The sequence below is a fragment of the Drosophila tropicalis genome, unplaced genomic scaffold (genome assembly GCF_018151085.1).
Source record: "Drosophila tropicalis isolate 14030-0801.00 unplaced genomic scaffold, ASM1815108v1 contig_593, whole genome shotgun sequence".
NCBI lineage: Eukaryota > Metazoa > Arthropoda > Insecta > Diptera > Drosophilidae > Drosophila > Drosophila tropicalis.
In genome coordinates, this window is record NW_027173070.1 from 7362526 (window position 1) to 7380741 (window position 18216).

The window sequence follows — 18216 nt, forward strand, 5'->3', positions numbered from 1 at the left end:
TTAAGCCACTTTTGTTATCGCATTACATTTCATATTCTTTCACTAAAATGAATATTCATATAAAGTATATTCATTTAATTCACAATTAAAGCACAAAATTAAAATACTTAATAAATAAATCTATGTTTATACATATATAATCTGATATATATTCCTGATGCATTTTAGGCATTTGTTTCTAGAGTGTGTGTGAGAGAGAGAGCGCGAAATGCTAAGTATACGTTTTAAGTAGTCGATACACTAAACAAAGTAACTGCTTTTGCAATCATACAGCTATTATCTAATAGTTAAATCTAATCATAACAAAGCAACATCTAACATAGATATATCTTTAGATTATATAGAATTTGCCAAGCAATTGTAAGGAATTCACTTTTTGGATGTAATCATTGTTAAGCAGTAAACCGATATTAAATCGGTTAATATTTTGGTTCCGTAATCATTTCAATCTCTTTTGCTTTTGAGTTCAATTTCAAAATGATTCTTTTGTTTTAATAATTTTATAGTTTGTCAAGCTCATGTGGTTGCACTTCATCATTATCATCATCTCTGTCGCCGGTGGTTGAAATGTTAACTAAAAAAGTGTCCTGGGACAATACCCTTACATTCGCCTAATGCCTTGGAAGCTGGCCAAAAGCAACCACAAGTAGACAACTGGAGACGAGCCAGAACTGACAGATTGAGGACTTACTATGGTTGGGGAAGGACCTACTGTTGCTTTCGGTGTCGTGGTAATGGGCGCCATGCCAATCCCAATGGTTATCTGGCGGCGCACATTGCTGGGCGTAACACGACAGGAGTATATGTGTCCCGTAACATTGACCAAGGGCATGGTCAATGTGTAATTGTCATCCAAATGATGCTTAGTATTGAATGCCACCTTGGCATTGGTCATAAGATGTTCGTCCTCATACCAGTTTATGCCATGATGCAATGCTGTGAGGTGAGAAAAGTGAGTTCAAAAATATTTAGTTTAGGGTTAATCATCTATCTCTTTCTAGCTCACCATCATAATTCTTCACAGGACATTCAAGGCTAACCGTAGTGGCATTCGTTGGCACATAAATCACCGCCTCTTTTTCATCAAAATACGGGATAGGGATTACTGGCTTGGATGTGGCTTTTGCCAAATTACCAGGCGGGTATTGTGGTTCCTCCTCATCGTTGTACTCAGCATACTCATCAGCAAGGACTAACCAGAGGGAAAAAAGTAGAGTATAGTTATGAGTTTAGTTTTCGGTTTAGTTTTTTTGTATTTAGCAAGGAGGCACACCTGAAAAAATGTTAATTAATGCCAACAAATCCATTGGATTTAGATCAGATTTTCGTGCCAAAGCAACATAAAACCATTAAGAGAAAAGAAAACAGGGAAAAAAGAGGCGCAGCTATCATATTGTGGGAGCGTTTTACCTAAATACACACGAGGTCAACCTTATGAGCACACACGGGAATTGTCATGTCCAGAGCAAATGCTTTTCGGGACTCTACTCTGAAGTGGCATGCATGCCACATCCATACATAGATACATACATACATATATGTTGTGTTATTCAAGTTATGCTATGTTCCGTCTGTCTGTCTATTGATTTGCCTGGCTGGCCAAGGCTGAAGTGCCAACTACACTTTTGTTCTCCTCTCTCTCTCTCTCTCTCTCTGTCTTTTAGGTTGCGTCATTTGCGATTTTAGCGCATTGTGTTAATGGTCGCTGAAATTGGCAATTTGGAACACAAAACACCTACATACAATATAAATTGTGGCAAGTTATTAGTTTTGTTTATTCTCCCCTAACAGGAAGACACCTGTGCTAGTTATCAACGGACTTGAGGAAGTCTTTGGCAGGTCGCATTTCCCGGATTTAGGTCAGGGGTGAAGCTTGTGTCATGACATTACATTTAAGTAGAACTGCATTTCCTTCGAACAAATTATAAGATCCTTCCCATTAAGGAGAATTTATTTATTATCTTAATAATTACATGATTGCTTTCTTCGTGTAGATTACTTTTAATAGATTGCTCCCTTTGTAAATTGTAAATTCTGTTATTAGATGAGTCAGTCAATTTTTAGATCAATCAATAATTAAAAGATTGTTGTTGTTCTTTCCAATTATTTAATTTTCCTTTTAATCGATTGTTTGCCTGCATTAAGATCAGTAATTTGATAACGTCGTTTTTTAGATCAACCTCCACACTTTTTTTTTCCCACAATCAGAAAAGAATTTAAATTAAAGTGAAGGAGAGGGCCATTTTGATAATTGTTTAAAAAAAATATGTAAATGAAAAGTTTTCAATATGAAATCTGTTATATAATCTTTGTTTTGAAAGGAAATAGGAAAACGAATCCCAATTTTCATAGTAATTTGTATCTTAAGTTTTATGTATTTAGCTTTTCTTCAAAAAAGAGAAAAAATTAATGATATAGTATGAAATTTAAGTATTAAATACTTTTTAGTTCTTTGAAAAGCTTCTTAGTCTTAAATTCTCACAAATTCTTGTTACTTCGATCATAAAATTCATATTAAGATCTAAAATATTCGCATTATTTGTTTCAAATTTCATAATGAATTCCCAAAATTAATTGCTAGAACTTTCAAAAATACAATAATTTGTGAAATTTTAAAAAAGAGCACAATTTAAAAAGAGATCAATTTGAAAGAAAACTTTTGATAAGAAAATAGAAAAGAAGGGTGTCACATTAGTGTTTCTTATGATCTTTATTCAGACCTTTACAATCACCAAATTTGTTATCAAGATTTTCATCTTGCAGTAAGAAAATAAAGAGAGAGTTTTCGTGATGAGAAATGATGTGAAAGAACTATAACAAAACATGTCTTTATATACCCCTAGCTTCTTCTTTTGTAACATATTTATAATAATTGAACATGCCCATGATACAGCAATTACCTCTTATTCATTTGCCGGTTACCAAGTACCCGAAAGAAGAAATGATTGCTCCCTCTCCCAGTGTGCTTAATTATTCAAAAGCCACTGCCACTTTAATCATGTTGATATTTTTAACAATGCGCTCAGAATCAACTTTAGATGCTTTTCGGCACCCTCCCCACACCACTCCCCAGTTCCCAGTCCCCCACTCTCTGTCCATTGTTCCACTAATTTGTCTATTTGTAGGCACGCCGGAACGCTTCGCTTGTGGTTACAAGTGGTTCCGAAAAATTGATTAAAGTGTCATCGTTTGGAATGGATGACACGAGTCTCCTTCCACTTTGGCCGCCGCCAGCTCCCCCTCCCCCTCCCCCTCTTGTACGCAGCAACTAACAAACCAACCATTCATCTATCCTCCAATCAATCCATAACCATCATCACCATCACCATCACCCCGCAGCACAAGTTGTTTGCCTTATAAAAATGAAAACGAACGTTTCCAAGTGCTTATATGTACGAGAAGAAGTTGGAGGACTCCATAAAATTAATATATAGCTAAATATGGCGAATATTCTTTTGCATACATTATAAATTTATGTTTATACATTTAGGTAGTCAAGGTTTTTTATTTCTTTTATGCGACTAATCCATCTAAACAATAGGAAAATATATAATCTAAAGCAAGCAAAGGATAAGTCCCCACTTAAAGTCAGCCTCTTCTCCCTGTGTGTGTGTGTGTGGAGGGTCATGAAAGTGGGGATAAAGAGGCATACAATGAATGGATGCAATGGCAAATGCAATCGATTTTGTTTAACAAAAACAAAAACTAACAAATTTTGCATACTAAGCTGTCTCTCTCTCTCTCTATCTTTCTTTCTCTACTCGAGAGTACTAGGATATAGTTTAGATTATCTATGACAGGATTATATAAAAGACACCTTGAAGTAAGTTGAGAAACTTTTTAAAGTTTTGGATTTTATGACCTACCTGAATATTGTAAGAAACCCATTAACAGAAGGGTTAATAGCCACAGATGTCTCATTTTTGTGTGAAGATTTCAATTTGCGATAATGAGTTTTATTTATATTTTTTTGAAAAAACTTCTCAAACGTTATCTTCACTTTTTTTTTTTTCGTTCTACTCCAGTTTTTTAGAGATGTTTTTTTTCGAATTTTTTGCGATGAGCGACCAAGCAGAAAACCCGTTCCGATACTGTGGGAAGTGTTTATTGTATTTAACTTTTGGTTTTTTGCGTGGGTTGTCGTCGTTGTCGGAAGACGTGCCTTATAGGACTGAACTGAGCTGGTAAAATGCCGAACCGAACTATGTGCGAGAGGAGACAACTAAAGCCACCAGCAGCAGCAGCAGCAGCAGCAGCAACAGAAGCAAAAAATGTGTGCTTTTTTTCCTCCAAGGAGGATGAGTCATATTGCACAGACGCAGGAGTGCCCAATTGGAAAACTGAACATGAAAATATGCGAGAAAATGGGGGAAAAAATGCTATTCATTTAACGGATATGTTTGTGAAATTTCTCCCTCTCTCTCTCTATTTCTCTCTCTCTCTCTCCCTGTCTCTCTCTGTTTGAACATTCCCTCACAGGCTGAGGCTGCATTTCATTAATCATTTTGTTTGTCTCCTTTTCGAACCTCATCCAAATTCAACCTGATGGTGGGGCCGGCAAAAAATTCTCTTAGCATTTTCTCTTTTCTCTCATATGCTCTTCTGTCTCCAATATGTCTTTTGGTTTTCTTCTGAGAGAAAATGCTGTGTGTGCCCTCTTGTGTATGTTGAACTTTAACTGAATCTTCTGTTGTCGCCTTTTTTCCTGGGTGTTTGATTAATTTTTTCGAAAAACGAGGGATTCTAAAATGAACAAAAATTCTCGGAAATTCTGTGGAAATTCCCGCGTTCTCTGCAAGTTTGGTTTGTTGTGTGTGTGTTTGTGTGTGTGTGTGTGTGTGTGCTTGGGCGCGTAAATCTAAATATTTGATTAATAATTCTTTTTTCTTCATTGTTTTAGACAAATGTTGAATTCTGCGGATGTTTACAAACTTGGCACCCAACAGAAGACAAAATAAATACTGGAGCATAGATACCTACAGAATTGTGGAGTTGGAAAACATATATACAAATACATACATACATATGTATGTATATTTATGTAGATCATAGCGAGTGGCAAAGTCTTTGTAATGTATAATGCAATGCACTTTGTTTAATGCTCGTAGATTAATTTTAATTGTTTATTTGTTGGCTTTTATTGTTGTTGTTATTGTTGTTTTTACTGACACTCGCAGAACCCCAAGTTGAAATCCCCTTGTCAGAGGAAGAAGAAGTCCAGCATCTCATATCTTTGCCGCCTTATGAATTGTATCGCCGCATCTGTATCTGCATCTGTAAGATGCATTCCGTCTACCCCAACGAGTAGGCGTCGGCCAAGCACGATGTCTCTCTCTCTTTCTCCTCCTCACCATCTCTCACTGGTCTTTTGAAGGAACAAATCACAGTTTGTCAATGTAATCAACTAGCTTCCCATGCAGAAAAATATTGTTTGCATGCCCTGAGAAACTCGCATTTTCATTAAGACATTTATGCACATATGTTTACATACAAATATATAAATATATAATTCTGCAAAATACTTCCATGTAAAATGATGACGACGACGCCGACGACATGTGGCATCATAATTGGCTACTGATTGTTGAGCCGGGCACAGAAATGGCTGGAATGTCAGCCATTAAATATGTATCATTTTTTATTCAAGGAAATTTTCTTTTTATTTTTTATTTTGCATCAAAAACAATGTATCACATTGTAATTTTTTTTTCTCTCCTTTTGTATTTAAAATGTATGTCAATTAAGAAAAATTTTGGTAATGTAACCCAATTTCTGTATGGATGAAGTTATTTTGGAATTTTTCATTTCAATATGCTGAAGCATGTTTTGTAATGGGAGTGATCCTCAGGGGAAATTCGAGTAGCTTTTTGGAATTGTTATGATATAAGCTGGAGGTACATATGCTGATGAGTAATCTTTAACTAAGAAACTAAATCTCAACTAAGGGTATATATTTCAACAGGGAGTTAACCTAACTTGGCTAATACATTCAGCTAATTTATACTTTAAGGAAGTGCAAAGCGATTAGAACATACTTCAAACAATTGTAGATTTTGTTTCAAGGGAACTGAGTAGATAAAAAAATATCCACATTTAAACCTCATCTCATTTTAATTCCTAAAGCAAAGTTAAACGCCTCAAATCTGAGAATATACAACTTTGTTTTTAGGTTTCGTTTCAATAGATTATAATTTAATGAACAACTTACGTATTTGTTTATAAAATCTCAAAAGGTTATAATTTCATTTTATGTTAAATCGATTAAATCATTTCTGATTGATTGTTGCATACTTTAAGGAACTGCAGAATGAGCAGTCTTGTTCATAACTGTTTTGATACTGTTCTCAACTTGTGAACCAGACCATATATACCCGAATTAAATATAAGATAGTTTATTATCTGCTTTAAATATGTTAGGAATGATTAAATGAAATGAAAAAACAGTTTTATCAGTTTAAAATACAGCCCGAAAGTATGCAAACGTGTCAATTTTTTTAACTTTTAACGACTTGCGAATTGAATTTTTAAACTTACCAACAGTCCCAGCGATATTTAAGGGATCTTGAAAACTTTCAAATATCAAATACCAAATTTCAAATAAAATAAAAGTAAAGTCAATTTACTTGAAGCCTTATTATTAAAAAATATATTAAAATTGAAATTTCTATAAATATTTTTAAAATTATTATAACAATTAAGATATTTTCCTGTATATTTCATTGTAGTTCTTCTTTTTTTGGATTTTTCAAACTCTGCCCTATGGAATTATTTACCAAATGTTTTTCTGTTTTGGAAAACATCTAATAAATTAATTAGCCTAAACTTTTTATGTTCATAAATTTTATAGGATTCCATTTTAGAGTATATATTTATTCGATGTTAAGAAATTTGTCTTGCTAATTGGAAATGAATGTTAATTTTTTCTTAAAAGTTTTTTTTTTTTTTTTTGTGAATGGCAAAAATTTCTACTGTAAAAAGTTTTTAAAATTTAGAATACTATAATTTTCTAATGGATAGCCACTTATGGTACGAATCCCTCATGTTTATGGCGCCTGTATGTTTGTTTGTGTATGTAATTAACTATAATTTTCATCACTTTCCCTAAGATAATTCCTTTCATTTAAATCTCTAATGGCCAGGAAATGGCATCTAAAAATATGATACAAAAATGTATAAATAATATTTTTCTTCTTTTCAAATATGAATTTATGCCCGCCTCAGTTGAAAACTTGTTTCTCTTTCGTGTTGAGCACACACTCTCCTTTCTCCCCACCTCTATTTCTCACTCACTCTCTCTCTCTCTCTCTCTGTCTCAGTGTGTGTTTCTCTTTCAGGTTTGACTCGGCAATTGCACCACCAAAATGCTCATTTGTGTTTCGTCGCTTGTAACGGAAAGTTTGCCGCTGATTTTGAACGGAAAATTCAAATAGAAAAAAAAAACCCAAAAAGCAGTTTTTTTGAAAAAACCAAAAAAAAATTAATTCAAATTCGAGTTCGCATTGCACAAATCTTTCGATCGTGTTTGGCCTGCAGGCTAAAAAAGATTTCTCTCTCCATCTCTCTCTTTGGCTGTCGTTTTTGTCACACTGTGCGGCATTCGAAAAGATTTTCGATAAATTATCCAAAAAAAAGAAAGAAGAAAAGAAAAATATCTTGTGTGAAAAGTGCTGAGTGTGCTGCCCGGAAATTGGGACGATTCGAAACTTAATTACTTGGCAATAAGTTCTATTTTTTGTTAAATCACTAGAATAATAAATAAACAAGCATTCGAACACGACGGTTGACATAGTTTCCCTCCTCCATCCATCGATCCATCCAATTCGGAATTCAGTTTTTGTGTGTGCGTGGAATATTTCAATTCAAAGTTAAAGTGTTGGAATCAGAGCTTTTCAATAATAATCCCATCCAGAAATAAAACGAAGGAATAACAGAGAAAAGAAAAACTCAAATAAAAATGCTGCCGAACAAAGCTAATTGCCTTATGGCTGGATTAGTCTTATTGCTGACTTGTTCGCAGGGTAAGTGCCTGACGATCGGCCGATCCGACATTTGAACAATCTATCACAGATTGTTGGCATTTGGGGTTAGACTTTATGCAATCATAAGTTCAACATTGGAGTAATCTAATCGTTGGCTAACCCCTTTTTTGAACTGCTCGCTCCATCTAATCGCAATTCATCAGAGATTTAGGAAAATGCACTAAATCGAAATACGTTTTTGAGTGGAATTGATTGTGCTAGTCTTTGGAATGTGACCTACATTTGTTCTATAAAAAATAAAACAAAAATATTGTGATCTTTGAGTTCATATATTTTGTGAGATTAAACACATTTCTGATGACTCAAATTATGTGTGAATATTTAAAAATATTTTTTTTTTTTAACGATTTTGGCAATTTAATTAAAAATGATTCATCTTAAAGTGATAAAATCTGGAAAGTTTCATTTATAAGATTAGAATAATGATTTAAACAGATTGAGCTAAGAGTCATTGATATTATATTCTCGAAAGCTCTTGAATCATAGATTGGCTTTTCATTGATTAAATTTGAACATTAAGGAAATGATATATGTATGTTATAATGTCCATGATCAGAGATCACTTTATTGAGGGCGGCAACTAACAATGGCATGATCATTTTTTCACAGTTTTTTTTTTACCTATAGATAATGTGAATCTATTATAGACGTGTCGCATTAATTCAGTTATTTATCATTGATCAATACAAAAGCTGCCACTCAATTCATTCAATAGGAAGTGAGTATGCCAATAATTTTTTCCTCTTTCTATCAATGGCATTTAGCCAGGCAGCAATATCAGTTACGGGTCTGTTAATTATTCCGGAGGTGCAACAACTCTAACCAAGCAAAGAAAACAAAGTAGACAAACATACCAGGTGAGAGACAGAGTGAGAGGGAAAGGGGGGCCAGGAAATGAGCAGCAGTAACAAACAAATAAGCAAATAAATTCTATTGATCATCATGAGGCCAGGTAGACAAAGATCATTGCGAAATTGTTAGGGCTACATATATATATATTTTTCCTGTATTAATTAGCCCCTCCTCAAAATTTACCTCAATGCACCGCAGAGCAAGCGTGAGAACAACCCAGGAAGGGGCGCCTGATCCGACCCTAACTTACCTAACTGTGACCTGGGATACCCCTTTTAGTTTATGGTCTTCTCTTTTTTTTTTTTTTTTTTTGTTATGGCATCCATAAACAATGCGATTATAATCGCCTTGATATGATTTCAGAGTTTGCTGCAAAAAAATGTTTACTTTAAACTGCTTCTTCCTCCATGTGGCAGATCAATGGCAACGAAATATGGTTTTCCTATGCGAGTCCTGTCTACGACGGGCTACTGATTGATAGCCGCAGTTGAATGATCTTTTGCCCGTACGTGTATAAATCTTTCATCAAGTAATCTGTTGAATAATCACTTTCTGAATGAAAATCCTGATGCGATCTCTCCACCTTTTTTTGTTGCGCGTTTTCGCAAATCTCAAATATTTTCGTATTTAATATTCCAAAGTTGTGCTCGCTCTCTGACATGGGTAAACAAGTTAAATAATGATCATCAACGACCAACGATCATCATCACGATCTTACAAACAATCCTCTGGGTTGTTTTTGTTTGTTATTTGTTCGTTTTCTGCATTCTATATGTAAGTAAATGGTTTTCTTTCAGTTCTTTTTAACCAGAAGAAGGCATTAAATTTCATGACAATCCGCACAGTCGGCCGGTTAGAGTGCTTCGAGGCACACATCAGGCATCATATGACCGCGAAATCTAAAAGGAATTGAAAAAAGCAGAAGAAGAGCGAAAAAAAAACGCATTTAGGGGCGAGAAATGATGTGAAGACCACGGAGAGAATTGTGAGGAACAGGGCTGGGTCTGGGGTCTGGGGTCTGATGTGAGTTTTGTGTCTCTTTTAGCATAATTCTACATATATTTATTTTGGAATCTGTGACTCATGCCGATATCTAGAGAGATATAGAAATTCGAATTTGTGTTGTTGCTAAAATGCAAATACAAGTTTATACACTATGTACTATGTCTGTATGTACATATGTATATACATATCTCTCTCTCTCTCTCCCTGTTGCATGCCTCCATAAAGTTGATGCCGCCATACCATCGGCTTCCCCCTCTTCATCTTTATCGGGCAAATGCCACGCGCAGATGGGGGCATTTTGGATGGGGGGGACAGGGCAAGAGAGAATACCCAAACCCACGACGAGGGCGTGGAGTGAAGTGCATGAAGATGGAGATGGAGGCACCACTCACTGTGTGCAGCGGCAAAAAAAAAAAGCGAGTTAAACCAACTCGTAACCAATTCACGACAATTAAAGAATCAATTTACTTAACAGTCGCTGGCGAATTGCTGTTGTTGTTGTTGTTGTTTCACTTGGGTGCGGGTTTTCAGTCAACTCTTGTGTGTGTATACAGAAGACCTCTTCTTTTCACATACAACATCAAAAATTGTGTGCCACATATATGTATATATACAATATTAATACATAAAAGTCTGATGATCAGGCCATGATAATAATGATGATTCAGCTGCAATTGACTGGAACCATAGAATTCAACGAATTGGAGAATTTATGTGAAAAGAAAGTATTAGATACAAATGTAGAGTATGTCGTACGACTACTTATAAAGGGGGCCATTATTAACTCATAGGGTGACATGGAAGTTTTACAGTTTTCCCCATCATTGCATTTTCTTTTAAGGCAATTCTTCATTTAAGATAATGCAAGTGATTCACTTTTATCGAACAGATTGCATTTCCCATCAAATTTGCCTTAATTATAAGATTTATTCGATTTTAATACCAATTTTTCTGTGTGTGGGAGAAGCTTTAACTTTAAACCCAAAAGTTCTTTCAGAGATGTGGAGGCGTAGTTCTGATTGAACTGAGCTCTCAATTGGCCCATTAGAATGAGATTGGGACTGACTCAAGACGAGGGAGCTGATGAAAAATGACTGCCATTTGGACATTCTACTTTCTTTAACTTGATTTTCTAGATTCTTCTACTAGTTTCTCTAGTGAGAGAAATGTCTAGTTGAGTTGGATATTTCGCCCTGATATAAAGTTTTTGTTTAATAAAAAATTTAAAAATATTATTATTATTATAATCAAGAATAAGGTTAACAAATGAAGCTCCTAACACCGTTTACCATAGAGCATTAGCTGTATTCGAGTATGTCTTTGTAAGTGATGATTTGGATTTGTCTTTGTAAGTGATGATTTGGATTTGAAACTAAATGTGATCCTTTCATTGTAAAACTTTATTTGAAATTTCTCTTAACAAAAAGGCAAGGTGTACAAAATGGATGGGTTTTATTTAGTAGACGATCCAGTCCAACCATCCAATTCAGGCATAACTTTTTGCAATATGATATGTAAGTATGTATATAGAGAATACATACCTCTGCCATGAAAAAACTTAGTTCTAATGATTAAAAGACTATAAGAATTTCTCCATTATTATTTGGTATGGACTTAGCACCAAGTCAATACTAAATGTTTCTGGTTAAGGCGAATGATTTTGCTTATAAGAAAAACACATAGAGATATACAAGATCTTCTGTTACGATGTAGACCTTGACGATTAGAGTGATATGACTTAATCAAATAAAAGGAGACATTATTATATACACGAGATCTCTTTCTTATCTAGATATAGTCTAGATGAACATACTAGTAGAAGCTTATTTCTTTTTTGGTTTTTTTTTTAGATGAAATAAAAATCACTTAATGTTCTTGTTGTTCTCTATCAATTTTATCTTGTCTTTTTTTCCGCCCCTCATTTTAATTGGTTACTCTGAATTAGGCCAAAAACAATTTATCATAACAACACGATGATTCTTGAAAAACAGAAAAATAAAAGAATAACAGCACAGACAGACAGACAAAACTTCATTTTCAGCTAATAACCCCCTAAAGCCAAAGTCAACATTGTGAACAGTCACTCCACAGCCCCAGCCCCTGACCCTGGTCTCTGGTCTCTGTGGGTTTGAGCCGGGACTGAAAAATCAACCAAGTGCAGCATTTTTACTACCTGTGATAAGGCAGCTGAGCCCTGACTCTGACTCTCGCTCTCTGATCTTTGATCTTCTCCTGTCTGTCGGTTTGTCTGTCTGTTTGCCTGGCCTTTTTGGTTCGTCAGTCTGTCCGTCTGCCTGTCTGGCAGTTAGTTCTGTTTTCAGTTTGGTTTTTCGTTGTTGGCCCCCTTTTACAACCAACCAATAACTACGTGACTGACCAGTCCGAAAAGGTTGTAGTATGCAGTTGTTAGGATAGAGGTTTACTCGGAGTCTGAAGGAGAGAGGGATGCGTTTTTGTCTGTCTATGTGTTTGTGTGTGTGTGGCAGATAGAGACATGAAACGAAGCGGATAATGATAATGGCATTTTCGGGTTCGGTTTCTGGTATTCTGTTTAAGCAAGATCAGGTTACGTATCCATTGAACCCATTCAAATTTAATGTACTACCTACGCATTGCCATGGATCGACCGAAAAACTGAAGAGTTTTCCCAAAAGTTGAGCAGATGTGCTCTCCAATGTGTGTATGTCGTGTGTCGTGTGGAAAATTCGCATTCGACATCTGACACATTCCCAATTCGCCATTCAATTAGCAGTAAATGTCCGAATTGGCGTGCCTCAGTCACTTTGGAAGGGATAAACTATTCGTCTGTCTCTGTTTTTAATGGCAGATGTTATGCAAATCGAAACGAATTTTGTATTCTTTAAGCAATTGAAGTACTTGAATTGGTGGAATAAATCAAATGAAATTACATTTGTTCCATAGGGTCGAAGGCACTCACAAAAAATTGATCAAAGTCTGGGCAAGTCTATCCATTGATTTCACTCACAATGATTTTCAATGGTGATCATCGTTTCTAAACATTATTTCATTTCATTTTCTGGCACACACACACACTCACACACACAAAAAGACACACAGACAGTGGCAGATTGGAAAGTACTATATATACATATATACGTATAGTTTTTCCCCCTAAAGTGCACGTGTCGGCACTTAGACCCGACACTGAGTTAAGTTTCTATCCAAGCGGTGCGGCAAGTGCGGGCACAGAGCCAAAAAGAAGCATAGCCAGAAGCCAAAAACCGAATCCAGAAAGCAACTTTAGGTCATCTATAGATATATATGTTCAGTCGCATATATATGTATATCCATTATATATATATATATATATATATAGATGTGATGTAGTCATAGCTGAGGCTACGCCTAACGCATATTAAACTTCTCTGAGGCAGGGCGGGCTCGTGTTCCATTCAAGTGGCTTTGCTTCGGGTAATTAATATGCCGGGGCACTCCTTTTACTGAAACTCCAGAAAACTATTTAGCGCATAAGGCAAGTTTTCTGGTTTTGTATGTACCAATAATGTATTCGATAGGGTTATATTTATGAGCTATTTGGCTAGGCTTCTTTCATAGTTAAATTTCCCCCTTTTTCTCTGTACATGGACTTACATGTGTATGTAGAAATGTGTTAATGCTTATATATTTAGAATATCGCATACCAAGACTACCTTTTTTTTGGTTTAGAAATTAGCACAAAAGAGAAATTTTGAAAATATTCTGAAAATACTTAAAGGATATACCGTTATAAATCTTTGTTATTCAGTAGTTTTAGGTATTGGCCAATAATACGTTTGACTAACTAAGCTCATTCCATTTGCTTAGCTAACTCACTTGTTGATTAAGTTTCTTCTATATTGTTTGAGTAAATTGGTTTTCATAGTTCCCTAAAGTATGCTAAGAGTAAACAACTCACCAAGCAATTTGTTATTCTTTTTTATGATTGGTTAGCCTTAAGTGGAAAGTGGGCCATAAATCTCAAACTTAATTGACACTGGGAATTATTATTATAATTAGGCGTAATTAAAAGAGAGCTTAGCTTAAGCTTGAACGAAATGAAATGAAAAGTTTATAGATAAATTCAAATAAGTTTTAAGTCAGATCTTTGATAATCTGCGACTTAACTTGCCATGCTGGAAATTTTATGGGCTAATAAATAAAATAAGTAATCAAATTAATTTAAATCCAAAATAGTTTTCAAATTTTCAATTGAAAATCATTGCCTTCAAGTTTGTTCATTTTAAAGTCATTAAAAATAGCAAAAATCATCCATAATTTCAAATATTTTTAAATAATTTGCAAAAAAGTTTTGCTTAAAGTAAAATCAATCCATTTGTTATGTTTTCCAAAGAAATTAATCTGTTCGTTTTATTAATCGATCTCGACTCTTTAGGATTGATTTCAATCAAAAAGTTCGCCAAAGCTAATGTAATTCAAATTTTATTTACAATTTTTCTTTGAGTGTATTTTTAACCCTTGTTTGTTGTTCAATTTGTTTGCTTATCTGTACATTTGTTTAAAATTTATTACTTGTTTGCAAACGTTTGATAAGAACAATTACTAGTACATTTTTTATTGCATAGTTTTAGGGTGTCATTGCAAATTATATCAGCCAATGCATTTGACACCTTCTAGTTCGTGGCTTTATAACTTTCAATGTCTGGTTCCAACATATATTTTCTTATCTCGGATCTTACATTATAATCAGTTAAAGTCTGGCATTCCATAAAAGTCTTCACAAGTGATGGACCAAGCCATAGAGAAAAGGGATTTTAAATAAAATTTGATTAGCATTTGCATCTATTTTTTTTCGCATATTTCCTTTTTGAGAAAAGTTTATGTTGCGGTCGTTGACTTCATTTAATGCCATTATTCTTCTAGTTGAATTTTTGCATTCTTTTACCCTCAATTTGCTAGCATAAACAAATCGTTCATTACACTTTTACTCTGTTATGGTCGAAAAAGAAATGCAAAAGAAAAAAACAAGAGAGATGAGAAGCATCATAACACATTCCTGGTTCATTGGCCAAAAATGAGAAGGAAACTGAAAGAAATTGGGCTTTAACTTATTTTATTTTCATTCTATCTCCTTCTTTCTCTTACTCTCTCTATCTTTGTGGTTCTGTGTAGTACGACAAATGTTTTTCTTGCTTTTTTATGACCAAAGTTTTTACGACAAAGAGGACAATGCGTGAGTGAATGTGCATTTTTTTTTGTCTGTGTGTCTTGTTGTTTTCACTACGAAACAATTTTTTGTGGTAGGAAGGGGGTTACGGCTGAGAAAGAATGCAAAGACATGGCCAGGCAGGCAGACAGTGAGTCGGACAGTAAGTGACGTACAGAAAAAAAGAATGTAATTCATTTGTATTGGAGCCGATCGCAAATCATTCACTCCTCCTTCAACATTGTGGACAGGAGGCAATGGTGACTAGTAGTGGGTGGGTGGGGTAGAATGGGGGCTTTATCCCATTATATACATACATATACATATGTGTATACATATGTGCTCCATCTATGCTCACGTACATGCAACACTGAGCACTGAAAGTGGAGGAATTGAAGGAAGTGGCCATAATAAAGTACAAAATGTAAATTTCAACTCAAGAGTGAGAGGGGCTGGGTGTCATATGAGCCTCAACACATGGGAGTGCGTGTGTGTCTGGACATTGTTGTGAAATGCTTTTCAATTTTGTGTCCATTGGCGACACCACCAAAAAAAAAAAAAAAAAAAAACAACACGACAACAACAACAAAGTAGCTAAAAGTGACGCCATGGGCCATGGCACCGAATTGTCAGCACGTTACATGTGGGTGCGGTGATCGGCCAAGCAACCCAAAAGCCATATCAAGGGAGAGCTAGTCCATTTTCCCTCCCTATGTCTCTCTCCCTCTATGTGTTTCTCTCTCTCTCTCTCTCTGTCTTTGTTGTCTCTGTTCTACAATTTTCTCTTTCTATGCTATTTAGTTTAATTTTTGTTTTTCATGTGACCCCGTTTTCCCTGAAATGTTTTTCAAACCAAAAAAAAAATATATGCACACATTGATCGGTACTTCCCAAAGATATATACATACATATGTGTGCTGATGATGAAAATGCCGATGTTGTTGTTGAAGAATGAAGAATGGAAAACGGAAAATGGGAACAACAGAAGCAGCAACAGTAGCAACAACAACAACAAAAAGAACAACATGCGAATCGGCTTTAACCCATCAACATCCAATGCAGCTGGCATTAAAATAAACTGTCCCTGAGTAGTTCCTGGTGGTGATATATGTCTCTTTTCCTTTCCGCTACAGTCCCCACCCCACAATCCTCATAAATATATTCCAAACCATGATGAATATGAGCTGCAGAAATGTTTGAATAAACACATTGAAAAGCCGGGCTAATGCATTGCTAAAACAACATGACCTCCCAATCCAATGGGTTTCAATTTCATTTTAATTTCATATAATTAAGCCAATCGAGTACGAATGGGAAAAACGCAGACGAAAAGAAACAGAGGAAGGGAGAGAGAGGGGGGGGGAAGGGACCCCCCATGGGCACTGATGTTGTGTTTTTTTTTTTTTTTTTGTTTTCTTTCGTTTCTGAAGCAGGCCGAGGGCAATAATTATAAACAAGCGATTAAAGGTTTTCATTAGGGTCATAAATATGTTTTTACCGTTAGGTGTAAAATGATCAAATAATAATTGGAGATCTGAAAGAACTTTTGCTAAATGTAGATAATTGCTTTGTACATTTTCTTTAATACTCTTACAAACTAAAAGTCATTATGTGGCTTTATATGAAAAGTTTTTTCTTACCATAAAATAGAGAGTATAATATCGAATAAGAAGAGAGAGAGTATACTTTAGTCCTTTAATCAAAACATTGCAGAAGCTTAAAAGAAGGCATCGCTATAATATAAAAGTCTCGACCTTAGCTCCAATCCTAGCTCAGCTAGGATCAGATCAAATAACTTCATAATCATCAAATTTGAACCATATTTCAAGAAAATTTATTACTACTTTTATGTGAAATTGCATTAAAAATACAAATATCCAAGTTTTCGATCTAAATATTAAGCTTTAAACTAACTTAAACATTTTTTCTATTTACATATTATTTGAAATTGACATTGACATTGACCAGTTCCGACTCCAGCTCTAAATATTTATCTATAAACCTTGACTAACAATACTTTTTTCTTGCCTTGCAGTATTCTCCTATCCGCAGTCATTCAATGACGAGGATCAGATGCAGGCAGATGACGATTTTGAATATGATACAGAGGATCAAAGTGCTCCCAGTCAGCAGAATAAGCCAGCCGATCCAACTTCAACCAAAAATTCACAACAAGAAACCAAAACGGTAAAGGTGACTGGAGTTTTGGGTAAAGATGTCGTCCTCAAGTGCGAGTTGGATATTGATAGTAGTAAGTAAAGTATAAGCCACGAAAAGTCAACTATATCTAATCCACTTTCATTCCATTTGCAGAGAGCGCAGTACTCTGGTATTTTGGCAACAATGTCGTCACAACTGGCCACAATGTGGTCCAGACCAACTTCAAAGTGGATGCCAACTACGATTTGACCATTCTGAGGGCCAGTCCAAAGGATGCTGGCGAGTATCATTGCGAAGTTTTGCCCCAGAAAAGTGTACTATACATTCACGTCACATTGAATGAGCATCACTCGCTGGATGCCATCGCCCCAGAGAGTTCCACATCGTCGGCTTCACAGAGTAGCTGGATTTCTGGACATACGATGGCCATGTGGCTGCTTCTTTTGATTGCTCGCTTTCTACTGCAGAAATAATTTAAGTTTTTTTCTTAGTATTAAAAGGCAGAGATTTACATTTACATAAATTTTACATACATACGTATAACAAAAGAAGAAGAAACCGGACATGAAACATGAAAATAGCTGTATGAACAAATTTAGATACCAAACGAGGAGAAAAAATCACACCGTCTATTCGATATAATTTGAAACGTTTTTAAGTCTTGTTAATTGTGCATATTTTTTGGTATTTGTAAAGACAAAATCTATTTTATTTATTAAAAAAAAAAATGAAACAAAATTGAAAAAGATAAATGAAAAACAACCAAAGTATATAAAAATGATTTGTTTTACTTTTCTTTTCGTAACCTAAAGAGTCTGTAGTGTGTCTGATCGGAGTTTTCATTCCTCAATTATTGGCTTCTTGCATCTCATCTCCCTTTTATTTATTGCCGTTTTCCAATCAACTCGTTGACATGGACCCTTAGCTATTACAACTAACAATGACTTATATTATATTCCATTGAATGAAAGGAAATTCTTATATAAGAAGATCTCA

At 35.0% G+C, this 18216-nt stretch overlaps 2 protein-coding genes and 1 long non-coding RNA gene across 3 annotated transcripts; 2 read left to right on the top strand and 1 right to left on the bottom strand.

Annotated features, from left to right (window-relative positions):
- Positions 1-4186, bottom strand: LOC137576654 (uncharacterized). Its single transcript, XM_068289891.1, has 3 exons — positions 3867-4186; positions 1007-1192; positions 1-936 (listed from the first exon to the last, which is right to left on the bottom strand). Exons 1-3 carry the CDS (start codon positions 3919-3921, stop codon positions 602-604), a joined length of 576 nt encoding a protein of 191 aa, XP_068145992.1. The 5' UTR covers positions 3922-4186; the 3' UTR covers positions 1-601.
- LOC137576655 (uncharacterized) lies at positions 1792-5297 on the top strand. Its single transcript, XR_011032306.1, has 3 exons — positions 1792-1859; positions 4901-5027; positions 5178-5297. It is a non-coding gene; the product is annotated as an uncharacterized lncRNA (long non-coding RNA).
- Positions 5298-7381: 2084 nt separating this feature from the next.
- On the top strand, positions 7382-17998 carry babos. The gene is made up of 3 exons (XM_068289869.1): positions 7382-8018; positions 17096-17311; positions 17374-17998. Exons 1-3 carry the CDS (start codon positions 7955-7957, stop codon positions 17691-17693), a joined length of 600 nt encoding a protein of 199 aa, XP_068145970.1. The 5' UTR covers positions 7382-7954; the 3' UTR covers positions 17694-17998.
- The last annotated feature ends 218 nt before the right edge of the window (positions 17999-18216 follow it).